This window comes from Paramormyrops kingsleyae, chromosome 24 (genome assembly GCF_048594095.1).
Source record: "Paramormyrops kingsleyae isolate MSU_618 chromosome 24, PKINGS_0.4, whole genome shotgun sequence".
Lineage (NCBI taxonomy): Eukaryota > Metazoa > Chordata > Actinopteri > Osteoglossiformes > Mormyridae > Paramormyrops > Paramormyrops kingsleyae.
In genome coordinates, this window is record NC_132820.1 from 11933490 (window position 1) to 11952859 (window position 19370).

General features: G+C 44.2%; 1 protein-coding gene across 3 annotated transcripts; it reads left to right on the top strand.

The window, feature by feature from the left end:
* The first annotated feature begins 5245 nt into the window (after positions 1-5245).
* On the top strand, positions 5246-19320 carry atp1b2b (ATPase Na+/K+ transporting subunit beta 2b). Of its 3 annotated transcripts, XM_023844861.2 has the most exons (8): positions 5246-5465; positions 5894-5999; positions 12156-12284; positions 12525-12629; positions 12748-12953; positions 13559-13618; positions 14555-14650; positions 15454-19320. In XM_023844861.2, exons 2-8 carry the CDS (start codon positions 5900-5902, stop codon positions 15619-15621), a joined length of 864 nt encoding a protein of 287 aa, XP_023700629.1. In that variant the 5' UTR covers positions 5246-5465; positions 5894-5899; the 3' UTR covers positions 15622-19320. The 3 variants fall into 3 exon arrangements, with proteins under 3 accessions (XP_023700629.1, XP_023700628.1, XP_023700630.1); XM_023844860.2 differs by lacking the exon at positions 5246-5465 and having other exon boundaries at positions 5641-5999; XM_023844862.2 differs by lacking the exons at positions 5246-5465; positions 5894-5999 and adding an exon at positions 10346-11335.
* Positions 19321-19370: the final 50 nt, after the last annotated feature.

Sequence of the window (19370 nt, forward strand, 5' to 3'; positions counted from 1 at the left end):
AACTTAAATTAAATTATACGGAAGACCTGCCCGTTAAATCTGATCTTGCACAGGTTTACAAATCCGACAGAGTTTAAACAGACATACATGCAACATGTATGTCTTGGGTGAATAAGAATAGACTGAAATGAGCGACACAAATCTGCGTGCAGGTGAAAGGAAACGGTGGGGCGTTTTGATGAATGTATGTGTGCGGACTGTATGCCCATTAACCGGGTCTGTTTACGCTCCGATTTTCCTTCCAGGGCTGATTCATTCGTGTCTAACAGTGTCTGTTGGCCGCTGCGTTTTGCTGCTTCTACCACGTTTTGTTTATTCCTGTTTATGTATTGTATCTCTTAAATTATAGATGAAAACAACACTGTAAAACGGCTTAGAAATGGGATCGCGACAATAGCTTAAGTTTTGGTGGCAAACTCAGGACGTCTCGTTTAATCGGGTCTAGTAAATAGAGTTTTCATAGTCCTTCTATAAGGAGGATAGGTCTCATTTAAACCAATGGCAATTTAGGGTAGGGTGCTGTCTGCCAATCAGGGCCGATCTATTGATAATAGGCTATTAATGATTGGCTATGTCCAGACTGTCCTTGGGGTTTATTTTCTAAAAAATGTAGGTTCGGAACAATGTTGCTTTTTATATTTATTGACGATTTTTGATAACAGAACTCAATATGTCGTTTCTCTGTGTTACATACAGTATGTAGATTATTTATAAACCAAGGCCTGAGTCCGGTCCGCTTCGCGAGCCTTCTGGTGTGCCCATTCGGATTTTCTTTATTATTTATCTTGTTCGCAATATTTTCCGGAAGTGTGAATCCAAACAAAAGTTTCTGCTTTTATCCATCTTGAGTCCCAGCCCTAGAGTGCCATATCTGTGACGTACCTGTCATGGATCCATAACTGCTGACATATACAGGCCGTTTACGAGGCACATGGGCACTATATGACGACACGTCCACGAGACGCAAATTTAAAAGTTATATAAACATAAAACATGATCTTGGTTTTCTGTCCGTGCCTTTGAAATCGCTGGACTTGCTCTCAGTAAATCTACCCAGGTGATTCTGAGAGCTTATCTCAGAAAACCTGCTATACAAATGGTCAGACACATGTAGTATAAAGCGTTGGTTAGTAGATGATCTTTCTGGTGAACACTAGGTTTATGAACTTGTGGTCACAGTTTTGTTTGGTGGAATGGTTGGGGTGGGGGGGGGGGGGGGCATGGTATTTTGAGGTCATCTTAACTGTGGGCTTTCCTGTAATTTTTGCATGAAGTTGGACTATTTGGTTGAGAATCTGTTTGCTGGATTTATGCAGTAAATCTCTGTGGTCCTTGTGGGAGAAAAAAATACAAAATGATACATTAAATCGGGAGTTCTGATGGCTTATTTCTTAATGTGAAGTTTAATAATCACCCTGACTCATATGGAACTCTTAAAGATGCCTTAGATATGATGATAAGATCATCAGGGTAGAATGACGATGAGCACAGGTTAGGAACTGAAATCATGCCATGGGTAGCACCGTCCACCCGCAGAGGAGACCAGGGACTGGTCAGGGGTGCTGCTAGAGGCTTTGGGCCCCATGAAAGTATATCATGTTAGGCTCCCAACTCAGATATATCCAATTATATTAACATTTTTATACGGACGTTTTTTAGGGTCTTTACAGTGCCCTCGACTCTGGTATGACATCACAGAGGCTCGGAGGACCGCTGTCAATGTAAGGGAAAAAAGAATCATGAATTATTTACTCTGATTAGAATCTGCAGGTCCTCCCCCCATTAAATACAAACATTTTATATGCTGCTGGTTATTGATCATAGTCTTGGAAGTGAGAGCCTCCAGTGGGAAGCTTCAAATAATAGACCAACTTAACCTGATCTTTCTCCTCCATCAATTACACAGAGAAAGGATCTCTATGGACTGCTCAGTTGTGAAGTACTATCTGTGAGTATAAATATTACAGTGTATTTACCTGTCTCTTCTCCCTCTCCGTCCCACACATGAAGTTCAGCCCGTTGCATCATGACCGGCATCGGAGCTACGCTTTTCACATTCGCGACAAGATCTTCCCATAACTGCGATCTTTTCGTCCAGCTAACTTTGATCATTCCTGTTGTAACATACAAAGGGCTCTATAATCCAAGGGGAACGTATCGGTACTACAGGCATCATAAAAGATTAATTTGGGTGAACAGGATCGATCTGACGTCGTGACGGGTGTCTGAGTCGCGGAATGTTCGTGTCCAGCATGATGCTGTCAGCCTGTTGTACCGGCTGGTTTTTGAGTGATAAAACCTTGCAATACATTTGCAGTCCTGAGGGGCTCCTGGACTCTGCCAAATTTAAAAAGCGTTCATGTTTCGGTCCAGCCCTCATGACTAAATAAAGGCACCACATTCGTATGTTATGGCAGCGTATTAACTACATGGTGTGACGGTTTATATAATTGTTAGGGTACTAATTTGTGTCTTTTGGATTGGGGGGGAGAGGCTGGACAAGTTTAGGTCTTAGCACCTTCCGCTACCGGTGATCGAAATCATCCTGGGACTTTTCTGGGAAAGTGTTGCATCTGGTTCTGTCCGTGAAGATGAATGAAGTAGACGTATTTCAGTACTTAACCCTATGAAGCATATTATCTCTGAATTACTGAAATGTTTGTTAGTATGAGCTGAAATAAAGCTTTTCAAGTGAACACGCCTCTGCCTGTTGATTGTTCCTGACAAAAAGACTGTTTGTTTTTGTATTTCTATTTTGTGAGTGATCAGTAAGAGAAAAATCTGTCCTAAAACTTGTCTTTGTCAGTGTATGTGTGTGCGTGTGGCCCTTCTCAATTAGCAACCTGAGAAGCCGGCAGACAGAACAGTCATAGGTTTCAGGGGGGGGGGTTGAGCTTATGAGATGAGTATACAGGGGCGGGGCCACAGGCCTGTGCTGAATGGTGATTGGTCCACAGAGTGCCCCTCCCCATCGCTCACTGATTCAAAACATATGGTAAGATAATGATAAGGTTGGTTCCTCTGACAGTATTATGGCCCCTTTCATGTCCCCCGCCTTAAAGAAAATCCTAGAAATCCCCCTGGGGCTCACACTGAACACCAGGTCCTGAGTTCAACACAGACCTGAGGAGGGCTAACAGCAGGGAGTGAGCAGATATAAATCACAAGGGATTCTGGGAAATGGGAGTGGCTTGTCACAGATTCCCAGCTTTTCGGTGACTATAGCAGCGACTCACGGCTAAGGGTTTAGTGTTCAGCATTTAACATTTGCCCAAATATCTTGATGCTTCATGATCGCGTTACACACACGGAGCACGGAAGCCATCTTGTTTTTCGATGATCCTGCCGCATTACGGGAGGCTGATTAGTGGCATGGTAAAATATTCATGGCTGTGTTCAGGTTACGGGGCACTGGGCTGTCTCTTTCCAGAAAGGTCCCCGCCTATGTTACGCTCTCACCTGCTGGCACGAATGAAGTGATTTGCCGAGTCACCCCTGATTAGACACTGTGGTATGGATTGCCGTCAAGCCTTACTCACTGGGGCTGGTGTGGGCAGTTCCGTGGATTAATGCTGCATCATAAATTTTCCCAGAAGGCCATGCTGTCCAATAGTGGCAGTGCTGTACTGCTGACAGTCCAATAGCGATCTGTCCAGTTCAGCAGGCTCTGTTCTGAAGACTGGCTTAAACAAACTGTTTGACCCAAATAAAGCCCAGAACGTATATATTATTAATTACCCTCATTAAACTATCTGTGCGTTCTGGAAAATGTCAGCAGAATGAGCCTGATCTCTCTGATGTGCCCAAGACGGCACACGTGAAGGATGCCTTGACCATCATCAATCATGAATCAACTGCTATAAACTGAATCAACAATAATTAACATGATCTCACAGGGATCTTTTCCGATTGGCTTATTTATTGTGTTTCAGAGGGGGAAAATATAGTACACATTACTCATATTCAGGCCTCCTTGTAACTGATGATGATCATGATGATGATCATGATATTAAGGCACAGGGAATACTGCAAGTCATCGATAATCACTTTCATTTCTGCTGATAAAATGCTACTGGTCTACTGATTTTAAAAAGCACCTCAATACATTTAATAGGCACATCCTATAAAATATTCAAAGAGCTTGAAACATCTAGACCGACTCACACTAAAGGCTCATTTTCACTTAACAGCAAAGAGATCTCATACCCCCCGCCCCATGCACACAGAGGGGTGAAATCATAACCCTCCCCCTAGTGACAGTAAACGACACCTGGATGGCCAGACACATCAATACTTGTAAGAAATAGTATTCTAGACTGCTGCAGTCGAGTGCCTGAATCGCCTCGATTCTTATCTTCACAGACCAGTTTCACTTTGTCTCGGACAGTGAGCTCTACTTGCTGGGGGGGGGGGGGGACTGTGTGATCAGCCCTGGGTCGGAGGTTTAAATCCCACCACGTCTGTGTGTGGCCCAGATTTTGCACCCCAGGAAAGAGATCCCATTGTTACAGTTATTTTGGGCCCTTGTCATCATTTTAACTCTCCTCCCTTTTATGATACACCTGGCTCTGGCTCCAACCCCAATATTTTGCCTCCGACTGGGAGGGTCCCCAGGTATATAGGCCTAAATGCCAGGATTGGCAAAGAAATACCGTCCCCCAAGGGACCGACCCACCTGAGATAATTCCCAAACTCTTCCCGATGGTCAGTCCTGCGTCCCTGACGGTTAGAAGCGGATAGAAGACGGATAGTGTCCAATTACAGTCGCGGTTACGTTGCAGTTGTCGGATCTGCCATAAGGGGATGCTGCAGACGCGCAGTACCCGCCAAGCGCATATGCGCTGCCTTGCCGCAAAGCGGGGTCGAACGGGCATGGGGGGCTTCCTACAGCATTGATGCATCACGCCGCTCAGCCTGTCGATACTATGTGACAAAGTAAATACTGCATTTCACGGGACACCCTATCACTGGATCGAAACTGTTATTTAACTATCATTCTGGTGCAAACACTTTTATGCAGTTTTTCGCGTGAATGTTTTGTCTTCCTCTACTGAATACATAGAAAAATGCTTTTTTAAATAATAACACGGCACATCAAACAATTCGTTTTAATGTTTAAAAATACTTTGCACTGGCACGAAAAAGAAATGAGTAAATACTGTAGTAAGCGAACCGGGATTTTTTTTTTGCTGTTCTTATATTTTGGTATACCCAGTCTCACCTTGCTAAAAGGCGAACGTTTCATCGACCGGTGTACTCTGCAACATCAATTATCGAGATAGAGAGTTTAACTTTACGGCAGATAAAGTAATTTCATTTGATGCTGTTAATCAATAGCGAAACGAGAAAAGAAAATATCGATGCTTGGTATATGCAAGAAGGCAAGCGACGTGTTTGGATGAATCCGTCTTATTTGCGGGGATCCTGTCGTCGAACGATGCGGCGAAATAACACGTGGAGTTGAGGTTCATACATTTATTTATTGGTTGGAAAATGGAAAGCGCGCGGGGGGGGGATTTCCTGGCTTCTGTCGGATTGGTGTGTGTGTGTGTGTGTGTGTGTGAGAGAGAGAGAGAGAGAGAGAGAGAGAGAGAGAGAGAGGAAAGAGAGGGAGAGAGAGACAGACAGAAAGAGAGAGAGAGCGGGGGCGGGGGCGAACAAAGGCTGGGTTTAAAAGCCGGAGACTATTTTACTGCAATTTCAGTCTGTACATAATTGTATCAGTTGCCCGGTGTTTAAAGCATCTTTGTGTCCTGGAGAAAGTACCGCTACTCAGCCTTTTAGTGCACTAGATCGCACAGGCCAGACAAACGTGTCTCTTTGGTACTAGGGTTTAATTAAAGCTGCTCGGATTACGCACGCCGTGGTTTGCACTGAACGTGTCTCCTCGTAGACAGAGATGGCAAAGGATGGGGAAAAGAAGACGTGCGGCGCCGTCCTGGACTTCTTTTGGAACCCTCGGACGCACGAGTTTCTGGGCCGGACGGCGAGCAGTTGGGGTGAGTCGGGGGACCCGGGGACCCCCCTCATGCGTCGTGATCACCGACAGCATTACGCGTCAGGGAGCGCTTATGGTGCACTTTGGTTGCAATGAAATGTGAGGGCATATGACGTTTGTACAGCAGGTGTGACTTACTTAATTTCAAAAATAAAAACTGAAGTTAGTTTTTTTTGTTTGTTAAGTGGCGCAATCGATTGTAATATTTAGATCTATGGATGCGTAGCGTACGGATCGCGCTGTCCAGAGTCAGTGCGGTGCAACTCCGGATAGCTGTGTTTGCAGTCCAGTACTGATCGAAGACCTCCACTGGGGAACGGGCAACAGCCGGCAAATGCTGCCGGCGCACTCCTGTTATTAAATTATTTAGGGGATCTCTGTGCGCAATGCGTCTTCTTTTACGGAGAGTTTAGTAAGCTTATTTTAAATGTACACTATCATAAACTAGCTACATTCCTGGGCTGAATCCAAAATACAGCCGGCGGTCAGCACGTGATTTACTGGGGATTAAAATTCCGCCGGTAAATTGTGCCGTTATCCTCCTGTTGAAGAAAAATATACCTGCAAGAAAAGCAGCCACACAGGTCTGATTTTAAATCCGTGCAAATCTTTATGCATAAATCAGAAAAAAAAACCCGATGGTCACCACGCGCACAATCTTAAATGATACCAGTGAATGGGGACATTTGTGAGGATTTCTCCAGAAGTATATCCTCGGGGGTCCATTTTCATTTGGACGCCATTTGAAATATAAAATACGGAAATGTTATCACTATTTGCTTCTTATCTATCAGCTCTAAGACTTCAATTTACTCCATACACCACGTGGATGACAATTGAGGAAGAACGTAGCAAAAATCACGTTTTCGCTAGTTGAAGCTTTTACCCAGTGTTATCATCAGTAATGTGCATCCTGTATGACATCGAAAGCAAGCAACAGCGCTTCTGGTCCCGTACGGCCTGTATATCCCGCTTTGTTGAATTTAATTATTGAATCAATGTGTGCCTTTTATAGCAACGCGACAATTATAATGACATTGGCGCGCTTAATCCGATTTAATCCGACAGGGGAATTTTACTTGTGTAGCCACAACCTCTGCTCCCGGTTCGTAAGTGTAATTCGGTTTTAATCCGCATCTAAGGATCCCAGAGTTGGGGGGGGGGGTCCCTCTTCAAGCAGCCAGCTCTCAATATAACACTAAATCTTACCATATTTCCCTGGCTGTTGGCGACATTAAATCAACCAGACAACCTGAAAATATCATTATACTGAAAGAGCCTTGATTTATGACACTCGTAACATCCGAATTAAGGTGCACGAAGCCGTTTCGTGAATGTGGTCACCATTAATAGCGCGCGAAATCGCCTTAAGACAAATGAGCAGAGTGCAGTCGCGTGTGGGTAGGAGCTCATTTATCTGCTACATGTGACAGGAATAGCTGCTTTTAAATGATATGCATACGTTTGTGGATGAGTAACAGTGAAAAGTGTAACAGAATCGTTTTCGTCAATATAACGCGAGGTTAATTCGTAATTTTGATGAATTATGTATGGATGGTGGGATAATTGGATGAGGAAGTGCATTAGAGAGGAGGACCCGGCGCGATCAAGGGGTAGCGGTGCAAATGTGCCCCCCGTTTGAAGGGGGTATTGAAAGGACCCGTCCCCGTCAGCGCGTGCGGCTGCGCGTGCGTGCGAACTCTGGACATCTAGCACAGCGTTTCCACGCGCGTAACGTGAGGAGCACAGAGATAATTGTATCAGTGTCTCTATTTTCAGATCACTTCTAACCGACTTACAACCACATGCTGATTCGCATTCTCATGTGTTCCCCGTATCAAGCAGTCTGTGGTCAACTTCTTGCTGACAGAAAGGATATTGACAGGACGTAACAGACACGGATAGGATTATAGAAAAAAAAACACCGGTAACGATCTATTTGAACACAAGACTATAGGATATTTAGTTAAATAAGCAAAGCTGCATAAACAAATCCGTCAGAAGGGACACTTCTGATATTCGTCACAGTAAAACCGAGTCAGTGGAAAGGAGGACAAGCTTGGAAGGGGAATTGGAAAGACTGTTGATTGCTCTGGAGTAAGTTTGCTCACTCCCTGCTCGGAGGACCGCTGTCCTGGATAAGCCTGGCTCATTAAAGCTCGTTAATTAGGCTATTTCTGAAACGGGAAGCCCGATTTCCGTGCGTTCCATGAGCTTTTGATGCCGCAAAGCTTCGCTAATGTTCCCGTTTTAACGAGCGTCCAGAACCCTTCTTGGGGATAAAGTAACCTTGGTCGTGCTGCGTTCTCCAGTGTCACCTTAGTGGGAGGGACCCTCAGAGACACTGGACCAAAAAAGGCAGATTTTCCAATTGATTTAGCTTTTTATAGAATTAGTGATTAGCCAACAACTTGGTGACAGGAGTTAAGGCTCAGTTTCGGATGTAAGGAGAGGGGGAGGGGCATGTTTATCGATTGGATATTGACAGCCGTGGCAGCCAATCCCTGAGCACAATGGAGTGTGACACGTCCGTCCCCACAGCCCAACAATCTTGTTAAGCTGTGTCTTGTTTAAAGAATGCGATTCCAGCTCGGGGCATTTTTCGACGTGATTATCACATAATGACCATGATTGATCTCATCACTATACTTCTATTACCCGGGGGCACCAGAAAGGGGGGAGGAGTTAGGGCGACTTCAATGGTCCCTGAGTGACAAGAGGCCCAAAAAATTTGTAACAATCGGTTTGGTCATGGTTGGGGCCAATCTTGGGTTTAGTCTAGTATATTGTAATTACATCACATATAACGCTCCCGTACAGGCATATTTATAAACTGCTTGTATGATATTCTCCATTACCTGGTGACCTTTCACATCCAACTACATCATAGCTCATCAATGAGCCCCTTTGATCTATGAGTAACTGACTCGCAGAATCAGGGGATTCGTTATTCTTAATAAAGGTGTGATTGAATCCTGTCTGGAAAAACTGGAGCATTTTGATATCGCTTGTAGCTTTTGCGGTACGGAAGCCGTTATATTTGTTGGAGTGGGACATTTTCATATCCAGGTTATCTTCTGGTGTCATGGAGACTGCAGGTCATCAATGGTTAGATCAGACTGGGACAAGGGTTGCAGTCTGGCAGCAATTTCTCACCTGTCTCACATTCTGTACGTGTAAATTCTGAATTGTCTTTCTTTTCGACAAATATTTGTGTCCATGACATTCTCACAGCTATTGTTAGTGTGATTTTGATTAAATTTTAATTTGTCAGGCATACAAATCATTCATCCTATTTTAAAAGTGCGATGACAGGTTCATGCTGTCCTGTTCCATGCTTCCGAAGATTATATCGGATCTTTTTCCTGACTTCGATTGAAGCACTGGCGAGTACTTATTGCATTAATCCAATACTTGTACTAATGTGTTGTATGCTTTGTGATCGCAGTATTATTTGTAAACATAGCAGGTTCTAGATATACGTTATGCACTGCAGGTATGATGCCTGAGAATGAATCACCTCCTGAATTTTCACAACTCTGACCCTAAATGAAGTGCTACTTTGCACCTATTTTTGGACATGTTCCACTAAAATGAGATATTCTGTAACCCATGATGGATCTAGCTCACTGGGTTTAGCAGTGCAAGACAGGGAATGAATTAAATATTCAAATCCCACTTAAATGACGTGAGAGTTGCAAATGGAAGCTGTAACAGGGAGGCAGAGAGATGGAGAGCCAGAAAGACTTGGGGAAGGGACTCATCGGTGTTGTACACAGTCCCACTTTTAGGTTAAAATTTGGGTACTTAGTTCACACTGTTTAGGTATTTAGGTACTTAGTTCACATTGTCCTTGCAGGACCTACATGTTGTTGGTTACACGAAAACTAACAAGTGATCTATCGATCCTACTAAACCCCGCAATCTTAGCCAATCCCTTTCCCCTATTACATCTTACCCCATCCCCTCTTTGGATTGATAATTTTGAAATGAATCAGATCTGTCGGGCTATTCCACAAACCAGGATTCCTCAGTTATCTGGGTAAGCTTAAGCTGGAAATCATGATTGTCCAATACGAGTTTAGGTAAGGAGCATTCCTACTGGACAATCATAACTTCTATCTTAAATTAACCCAGATAACAGAGAAATCTTGCTTTGTGGAACACCCCTTAGGATTTCCAAGTTAGCTGGATAACTTAAGCCAAATGTGAAGACTGGCCAATAGGAAGAGAGTTAAGTGATATTCCTATTGGACAATCCTTACATTTGGCTGAAGTTACCTGCTTAATGAAGAAATCTTGCTTTGTGGAATACCCACCAGGTTTTTTGGGCAACAGTCCATGTGTCTTTGCATTCTGTTACCAGACCACATGTCCGTGCATCGCGTTTGAGCACGCATTTGCGGTGCTTAAGAGTATTCACTTTGTTGTATGCATACTCCTTCAGGCACACCACCTGAATATACCGTAATTTAATTCCGCCTGAATTATTTTTCCAGAGAAACGTAATTAATACACTAACCTCGTGGATACAGAAAAAAAAAACAATTGTACTGGGTTCGCTATCAGAGGAACATTAGTAGGTCAACCCTGGAACCATTTAGATTTAATCCCCCACTGACTTACACAGAGTCACGAATAAACTCACGCATAATCGCTGGTTTATGAATACCAGTTTAATTAACTCTTTCAAAAATATTATTCTGTAATCTGAACTGGAGTCGAATGAAAGAAAATGGAAAGAATATGGAAAGAAAGGCGAGAGAGATTGGGGCTTTAGGAGAAAAGAGGATTAGGGCTTTACTGCGTCTGTCTTGACGTATGGCGAGTGGCGTGAGGGTGGCAGTGAGAGAACAACTGAAGGGTTATGGGACACGGCAAAGAAAACAATACACTTCATATGTAATTCACTTTTACATTTACATCCGCTCGGACATTTTAAGGGTCGTAGCAGACGCGTTTTGAGGCTGTCATTTAAATATTGACGTCATCGGAAAATATAGGTTTGGATATTTGGGGAATTTTCAGTAAAGTGCTTTGTCCATTGGTACGCCAGACGTCGCATTTCTGGTGCACGCGGGACCGCAAATGCAGTTTCGCTCCGCCAACTGGTGCGCCACCTGTTATACCCTCCGTACGAGTGGCTGCACCCTGACGCCATGTCCGCCCCTCCATCTCCGGATATGCAGCGTCCAAATACGTCCACCTTATGTGTACGATTATTTTTGCAGAAATTGCCAATTTGACTTATTGTCTCTGGTTCCGTCCATCGCCTAATTATTTGGAAGACGACCAATGCATTATGTGAACCCAGGACTTACATGTGTAATATTCATGGTACCGTATTACTGTTTGCCGAGAGAATTTGTAAATATATATTGTCTCTTGGATCAGATAGACACCTTGGCAGCAAAAGCAGGTTAAGAATTACGTTTAATAACGTATTTAATAACGTTAAATAAGCACGCAGAAAATTACCACGACATAAACAGTAACGTGAGATCGTACTTATAGGCTATATGTGAGGTTTTAAAATGTATTTTATGCTGGCATCACCGAAAGCTTTTCCCGTCATTATTTGATTAAAGACCTCCTTATACTGTAACCCGTGATCGTATTGCTTCGATTGTAAGGGATACACGTTTTATTGTTTATAATCTTTAATACATATAATACCGGATTAGTTACAGGTCTCTTCCTGCAGTGCGTTTAATTTTGTACAGTAATAATTCACCAAACAATTAAAATCCTCAAGCAAACGGTTGAGTCAGCGGTGTTTGTAACTAACTTTCATCAGAAAAACCGCGAACTTACACCCTGGCTCCAAATTAAGTGTTTTGTGGTGTCGGCATGAACGTTTTTTGTGTGCTGCTGGTATCCGCAGGCGTTCCATTATGGCCCACAACCCAGAAATAAATTTCGTTGTGGGTTCGGGAACCCTACAGATAGGTCCTTCCGGTTGATTTTGCCTACCAGTGGATCCCAGATGCCATTTACGCCGTTGATAATTTTATCCCATCATGCATTTACAGAAACCGTTCGATTATAAACACCTTGTTTTGTACTTTAAGCCCGATTCCTTGACCGCCATAACCTGGCAGCGCTGCGTTGGAGATTACGGAGTAGTGACTGACCCTGGCCGTCTCCACCACGCCAGGTCTCATTATTCTCTTCTACCTGGGTTTCTACGTCTTCCTGGCGGGGCTCTTTGTACTCACCATGTACGTGATGATGCAGACGCTGGATGACTACAAGCCCACGTACCAGGACAGGCTGGCCACGCCGGGTAAAACACGCACACGCGCAAATCCATTTTCTGCTTCAAAAAAAGTACTTTAGAAGTCTAAGTTGTAAAAAAGAAAATTTGGAGGTAACTATATATCCCTAGAGACATAACATCAACTTGACGGAGGCTAAAATGAATAATATTTTGAGACACGTGTATTTAACATGTCTCCACAAAGATGGAAAGAGTCGTACACACCCACGCAGAGAAATGAAAGATCTGTATCCTCTTTGGCACCAGGCATGATGATTCGGCCCAAGGGAGAGGCACTGGAGATTGTCTACACCATGGACCACACTGAGAGCTGGGACATGTATGTTCAGGCCCTGGACAAGTTCCTCTCCCGTGAGTACAGCTCCCCACACTTGCATAGCAGTATTTCCTGTCAGGTTAGGGGTCAACTGACAGGCTCCTGTGGACGAGTGACGTGACCTCATCTCTCCTCGCCCCCCCCACCACCCAGCCTACAACGACTCCTACCAGGCGCTGACCAATGACGAATGCCCCCCCGACCGCTATTATATCCAAGAGGACAGTGGAGACGTGCGCAACAACCCCAAACGCTCCTGCCAGTTCAACCGCACTCTGCTGGAGGAGTGTTCCGGGGTGAAGGACCGTTACTATGGCTACAACACTGGCAAGCCCTGCATCCTCATCAAAATGAACCGTGTAAGTTAATGGAAGGGGGTGGGGGAGTTTCAGGAAGGTAAATGATCTGGGGAAACCTGTATCAGCTTTCCTAACAGTTCTATCTTTGTCAATCTTCTCAACATGGTTTAATTGAAGCACGTCAGAAAACAGTCTTTTATGGTATCTTTGAATGTTTTAGGCACAAGTTGTGTAGTTTCTGACAGCTAAATGGTTTAAGGCAATGTTTCTTAGCGCAGTTTCCAGGGACCCCCCAGACGGTCCATGTTTTTGCTCCCTCCCAGCTCGCAGCCAATCAGGAACACCGAATACCTGGAACAGGTGTGTTGGGAGCTGGGAGGGAGCAAAAATGTGGACAGTCTGAGGGTCCCCAAGGACTGGACTGAGAAAGGAAAGAGGGAAAAATGCATTGAGGTAGCAGAGAGTTTGCTGCAGTGAAAACTAACACAACGGTCAGCTGAAGAATGTTGTAATGAAGGTTGAAGTTCCGTAGGACGCCAGTGGAAATTAAGCTGGGAAGTATTCGGTCAGTCAGTGCAGGAGGTTGACAGCGAAATGGGCAGTTATGATGCGATAACTGACGTTGTGAATTGTTACTAAGCGGCACCCCCTCGCCCCCTCCCCAGGTTATTGGCATGCTGCCAGGGATCCACGGGCAATCTCCGTATGTAACCTGTGCTGCTAAGGTGAGCCCCCCACCCTGAATGCCTTTCATACACTTCAGCCAACAATTTTAACCGAAGTCCTTCATGTTAGATATGTTACCATTCAGCCAGAGGCTGCAGACACCTGCAGGTTCCGGTTGGAATCTTTAACCGTGGCTCCCCCTGCTGTCCTACCCCGGTAGTGGTCTCACTGTGGCTCACTAACCATCCCGAGCATCTGTGTACATCTTTTGTCCGCCTGTTTGTTCAGCTGGAAGCCTTTGTGTGCAGCAACCTGAGCGCGGCTCCCTCCTTAACACCACTGAAGCACTTCAGTGTGTTTATTTAATTTTCACATTTCTGTTCCAAGTGCAGTCATGTACAAATGTCACGGCAGCGCGGAATCCATGTTTGAATCTGAAAGCGTATCGGCCTGAATGGAGATGGCGTGCGGAGATCGCGTGCTTCAGGACTTGATCTCAGTCTAAGACAAACAGTATAAAGAGTATTCTGCCGATTAACGATTAGCTGAATTACGTAGTAATGTGGGAAGTGGTGTTCAGTCCGCTTGCAGAGCTTGGAATTTTAATGAAATTCAGATTACCTGCTCAGTGTAACCTAAAGGGTAATTAATTCCTGCTAGGCCCGGATTCAGCACATTCTAAATTAAAAGGCTGTTTAATCGCCATGCGATTGAGGTCAGCAGCGGTTCTGTAGTATCGGCTGCATGTTGGTTTTATTTGCATACCGAATGAGGCATCACCTGGTTAAGCACCTTTGTTGCACATTCGTTACAGGCAGAAAGTGGGGATCTGATATGGGGATTTAACTATTGGCCTAATCGTAGTTTAGGATGGGAGTTAGGACTATGCGTGATTGATTTAGGGTTACAAATATAAGTTGAACCCCCCCCCCCCAGAAAAAAAGAAAAAGAAAAACAACACATGGCCCTAACACCTACTGCCTCCCCGCCCCCAGAAAGAAGATGGTGACAAGATCAGGGAGTTGGCGTACTACCCCCCCAATGGGACCTTCAACCTGATGTACTACCCGTATTACGGCAAGAAGGCCCAGGTGAGCCCTGGGGACTCGAACCCACAACCAGCCGGTGTCAATGTCAACTGCGAGCCATTAGCTGCAGTCCTGTGTTTTAATGTTACAGATCCCGAGAGGCAGACTGATGTTGTAATGGAGAGGGGGTTGATCTGTTATGGCTGCCAGGCTTTTGACAGTCCAAACATTGCACTGACGTGTTCAGCGTCACAGTGAATGTAATCCCTGATCTGCTTTAATGTTTCATGACATGTAATTTAAAGTTAATAAGGAGTATGTAGCTGTTTTTTATTTTTATTGTACCTAATTTACGTACTTGGGTCCTGGGAGAAACAAGCTAATCGAATAGTTGCCATGATGTCATCATTGCCATGGCGATTGATGAATGGGCGGCACTGTGTGCTGCTGCCGTAAACAGGGGCATCTGTACTGATCATCCTGCGCTAGGCACCGGATTGGCCCCTGGGGCTCCGGCCCCGGTTGGCAGCCACATCTGAGCTAAGCTGTACTAGTTCCAGGGGTTTGTTTTCTCTGGGCCACCTGCCACCCTCCCTAAATGTTTAAAAAATAAGATAAATAACTAGCATGTATAGTCAGAAGACCGTAGCTAGCTAGCTGGTTAGCAGAACATGCTGCTTCAGTATCTCCTAAACAAGCAACAGATTTATGTAATATGTAATATTTAGTGCAGTGACTGTTTGTGACCAATAGGGGAGCTCCCAATCTCGGGGGGGGGGGCAACCACCGGCACTGATGGCAACAGGGTAGGGTGACATCATGTCCGTGACTGGAAAATAGAAATGTTCTCTCTCCCCACACCCCAGGTAAACTACTCCCAGCCCCTGGTTGCTGTCAAGTTCGTCAACGTCTCCTACGACGCCGACATCAACGTCGAGTGCAAGATAAACGCCAACAACATTGCGCCCCCGAGCGAAAGGGACAAGTTCGCCGGACGGGTGGCGTTCAAGCTCAGAATCAACACCAGAGTCTAACCGGGTGCACATTGAGATAACCCCCCCCCCCCTCCCCCCGCACATGCAGACACCTGAACACTGTACACGCAGAACCAGGTATCAGCAATAGCGCCCACGAAAAAAATGGAAATTTGGGGATGATTTTTTCCCCCCAGTCACCTGATCTGCCGCTGCGAATGTGTCTAAATGCAGGCGTTGTTGCAGTGGCATGAAGGTAAAGCCCCAACTCTATGCTGTTTCTATCCTCCCCCCATTACAACATCGCCCCCTAAAGTCAAGTCCTTATACGTCACTCAATTTAATTAGGAACATTCTGTTACGATTACGATTTCTGCAAAATGAGACCCCGCCCCCCCACCTGGCAAAAGAATAGCAGAAACTAGGATTGTGGGTGTTCTGCTACTTGTTGAGGATCCGTTGGGGTGCCTCCGTGTATCTGATCACCTGCTTCAGCCTTTTTGAAATGTGTATACTGCATGTCTGGCTCGGAAAGATTATATATATTTACAGTCTGAATAGTCCCACAGGAACTGAATGATTTTGCTTGTCTGAAGCCTCTGCACACCCTGACTGCACCGGAACACCACACTTGAGCCTCCTATGCACGTTGCTCCATGTTGAACATGTCGATTGCTCGACCGTAGGTGTGTATAGTTTTCTGTGCTCATCGTTCCCTCCTACCTGGCAACCTGAGGAAGGGGGGGGACACCCTCATCTGCGACTGACTTGAAGATCTAGCCCCACCCACCCTCATTATGTGTCCTATAGTAGCTTGCGCCCTCGTGTCCCTTGTCGCGGAATGATGATGTCAGCAGCCCCTTTGCTGCAGAGCTGAGCTTTCGGGACTGTGATATAGATGCATGGCTTGCTGGAAAGGGGCGTAGGTGTTGGTTTCTGTGGTTGCAGGTGTGTGTTACCCCTGAGAGCCAGGATCCAGGCCTCTGTAACACCAGCCCTGGGTCTGACCAACTGTGTGTTACTTTAAACTTAACCGTCCACCATCACGTGTGTGAGTCCTGGATGATATTGCATCTCTGATCTGGGTTATTAAGTGGTGGGGGGGGGGGGGTCACTACTATCTACTCTCCCCCTAAAAATCTTCATGATAGCAATAAAAATGTTGATGGCTGGTGTTGAAATAATTAATTTATTAGCATAATCGATTATTAAATAAATAAACATTTTGCCGTGTTTCATATCCTACGAGACATTTGCGGGACAAAATTGTGCAAGAGATTAAGAGGCTGATTCATATTCATACATGCATACGTACATTGATTAGATATGTAATTGATACTTGAACTGTTTTAACCGCTTAAATTCCCCGTGTTTCCTATTTGTTCTAGCAGAGCATTGTCAGGGCTGCCAGGGTTAAGCCCAATCCCTTGGGAGCGGTCGTCATGGTTACAGTTATGGCACTGCGACGCCTCCAGCCAATTGCATACGAGCTGAGGAATATCACGCTGAGCCGCGTGGACGTTGCTTGGACGTTGCTCCTTCTGCCCACCTCCCATCTCCTTCCCGATTGGACGTTTGCGCCTGTCAATCACTTGCATGTTTCCGGTTCATTTCTGTATGACGCAGACGTGGGACTGCTCCCTTCTGGCCATTTTGGCACGCCTTCGGGCTGCCGTTTGCCATGAGGGGTGGGGGGTGGGGGTGGGAATCTGCTGATTGGCTGAAGGGGCAGCCTGAGCGCGTGGGGCGTTAAGCTCGAGGCTCTTGTCTCTGTCCATCCTCGTATTAGTTCCATCTTTTTCCATTCTCCTCTAATCTCCCAACCTGGTCTTCTAATCCAGATCACTTGTTTTGCACGTCTTTATCCCCAGCCGATGTCGTTTGCTTCTCCTCCATAATCCCTCGCATTCCTCTCGCATAAATTTGCCTCTATTACGCTCTGTCTCAGTCATATCATCTTGCAGACATACTCCGGCCGTCTGTAACAGTCTGTCCCCTTGTCTAAAAAACTGTCGCATTCTGCCCTGTAGACGGACACAAACACATTTATATTCGCAAGTCTTTTCGAAAAACCCATGTCATTCGTACCGTAATACACTTATACCCACTGAAAAATCAAACAAGCGCTTATGATAATGAGATCAAGGACTTTTACGTCTTTTGTTACTTAGTTCGGTGTGAGACTCATTTTCTTTCACGTTTATGTGCAGTACACACCTGTTGGTTTCTCTCTGATCTAGATTAATTGCTACGGTCTGAACGATATTGAAATAATTGATGTATATAAATATCATTTGTCTACACAAACGATATTCATATACGCATCTGTGTTTCTTGATTGTATTGATCTCTTATTAAGTTTTTACATTTTTATTTATATGAGCAGGTGTTTTCATTTACAAACTCCGATTTCATTTACAAACTCCAGATTTCTTAATTGTGTGAACTTAATGTCTTTCTTATTTCTCGTTTATTCTTCCGACTCTGTTACGTAGTGAATTGGTTTGTATAAATACAAACACTAACCGGGAACATAATTACAGACTAACCAAGGGTGTTGAGGGTTTAAGGTTATGGCTGAGGTTTGGGTTTACGGTAATCCTCTACTCGTCTCCCTGCCCGTTTCCGTTCAGCGCCCTTTGAGCTAAATGCACGTATTTTTTTGCCCACGTTAACTTTCATATTCTCGAGAAGCGAAGTACTTTGCAAGCAATTTAATTCGGATGTGATCTAAAGCAATATACATAATAATATTTCTCCTAAGGCTGTACATATATTGGTGGTTGCAATATAATATGAAAATTAAATTAGAGATACAGACATATGATATATACACTTTTTGCCAACACGCAAAAACATTTACAGTAATTTTTTATTCTTGTTTAATTTTAAAGAGCATATTATACTTGGCAAGTACTTTAGTTGACGGCTATGTAGGTGTTGATCAGTGCTGATAATGTAATAACTACTCTCAATACTTGAAAGGTACGCAGATATCAGATACGTACGTTTGACCAAATATTCACTAGTGTTTTGTTTTTGTTTATTTCTTTATTGCTATTTATCATGATTTTGGACGCTGCTTGTTGAGTTTTGTTAGCCATTCCCAACTTGTTATAAAATGTTTCGTTATGGGTTTTGCATTTGTTTGTGTTATTTAAATGAAAGTTACGGATGATTTTGGCTTGATTAATACTAGCCTCTTCAAGATAGCTGTGTCACGAATTTAATGTTTTTTTACGTTGCGCGTCAAATCATAATAATTTCTACCAAATTGCAGGAAATATACCCAATGACCCAACTTTTGCAATGCACAATTTCTAACTAGACAGAAATGCTTTGCACAAAGAGTCATCGATCTTTAAAAATTTAACCTAAATAAATATTTTGAGAAACTTCTTAACCGAAGCAGGTTTTAATTATTTCCATGTTGCTATATGTTTGTTTTTGTATTATCATATGTATATTAATTTTCATTGCTTGTGTCTACTGTAAAGGTGATGCTAGACAAACCAATAAAATATTTTTTAAACGACATATATTTTTAAAAGGACATGATATTAATTCGGTATTGAGATTAGTCTGGTGAGCCTGGTTTTATGGCTGCTGCTCGGTTGCGACCGAGATAGATGGCGCTCGATGAAGAAATTCAGTTGCAAATCACCTCGCTTTAAAAAAAAAAACATTTATGCCTGATAGATGAGCAATGCCGAAAGCAATTTTCAGCAAAATTTTATTAAAGACTTTGACTTGACTACACCCCTTATTCTCGTGTGTGAAGTTGCTATGGGACGTGTGTGGTACCGATC

Coding starts and splice junctions, on each gene's coding strand:
- atp1b2b (XM_023844861.2), top strand. CDS start 5,900: ATGGCAAAGGATGGGGAAAAGAAGACGTGCGGCGCCGTCCTGGACTTC. Junction 6,000..12,155: donor CCGGACGGCGAGCAGTTGGG/GTGAGTCGGGGG, acceptor CCACCACGCCAG/GTCTCATTATTCTCTTCTAC. Junction 12,285..12,524: donor GGACAGGCTGGCCACGCCGG/GTAAAACACGCA, acceptor CTTTGGCACCAG/GCATGATGATTCGGCCCAAG.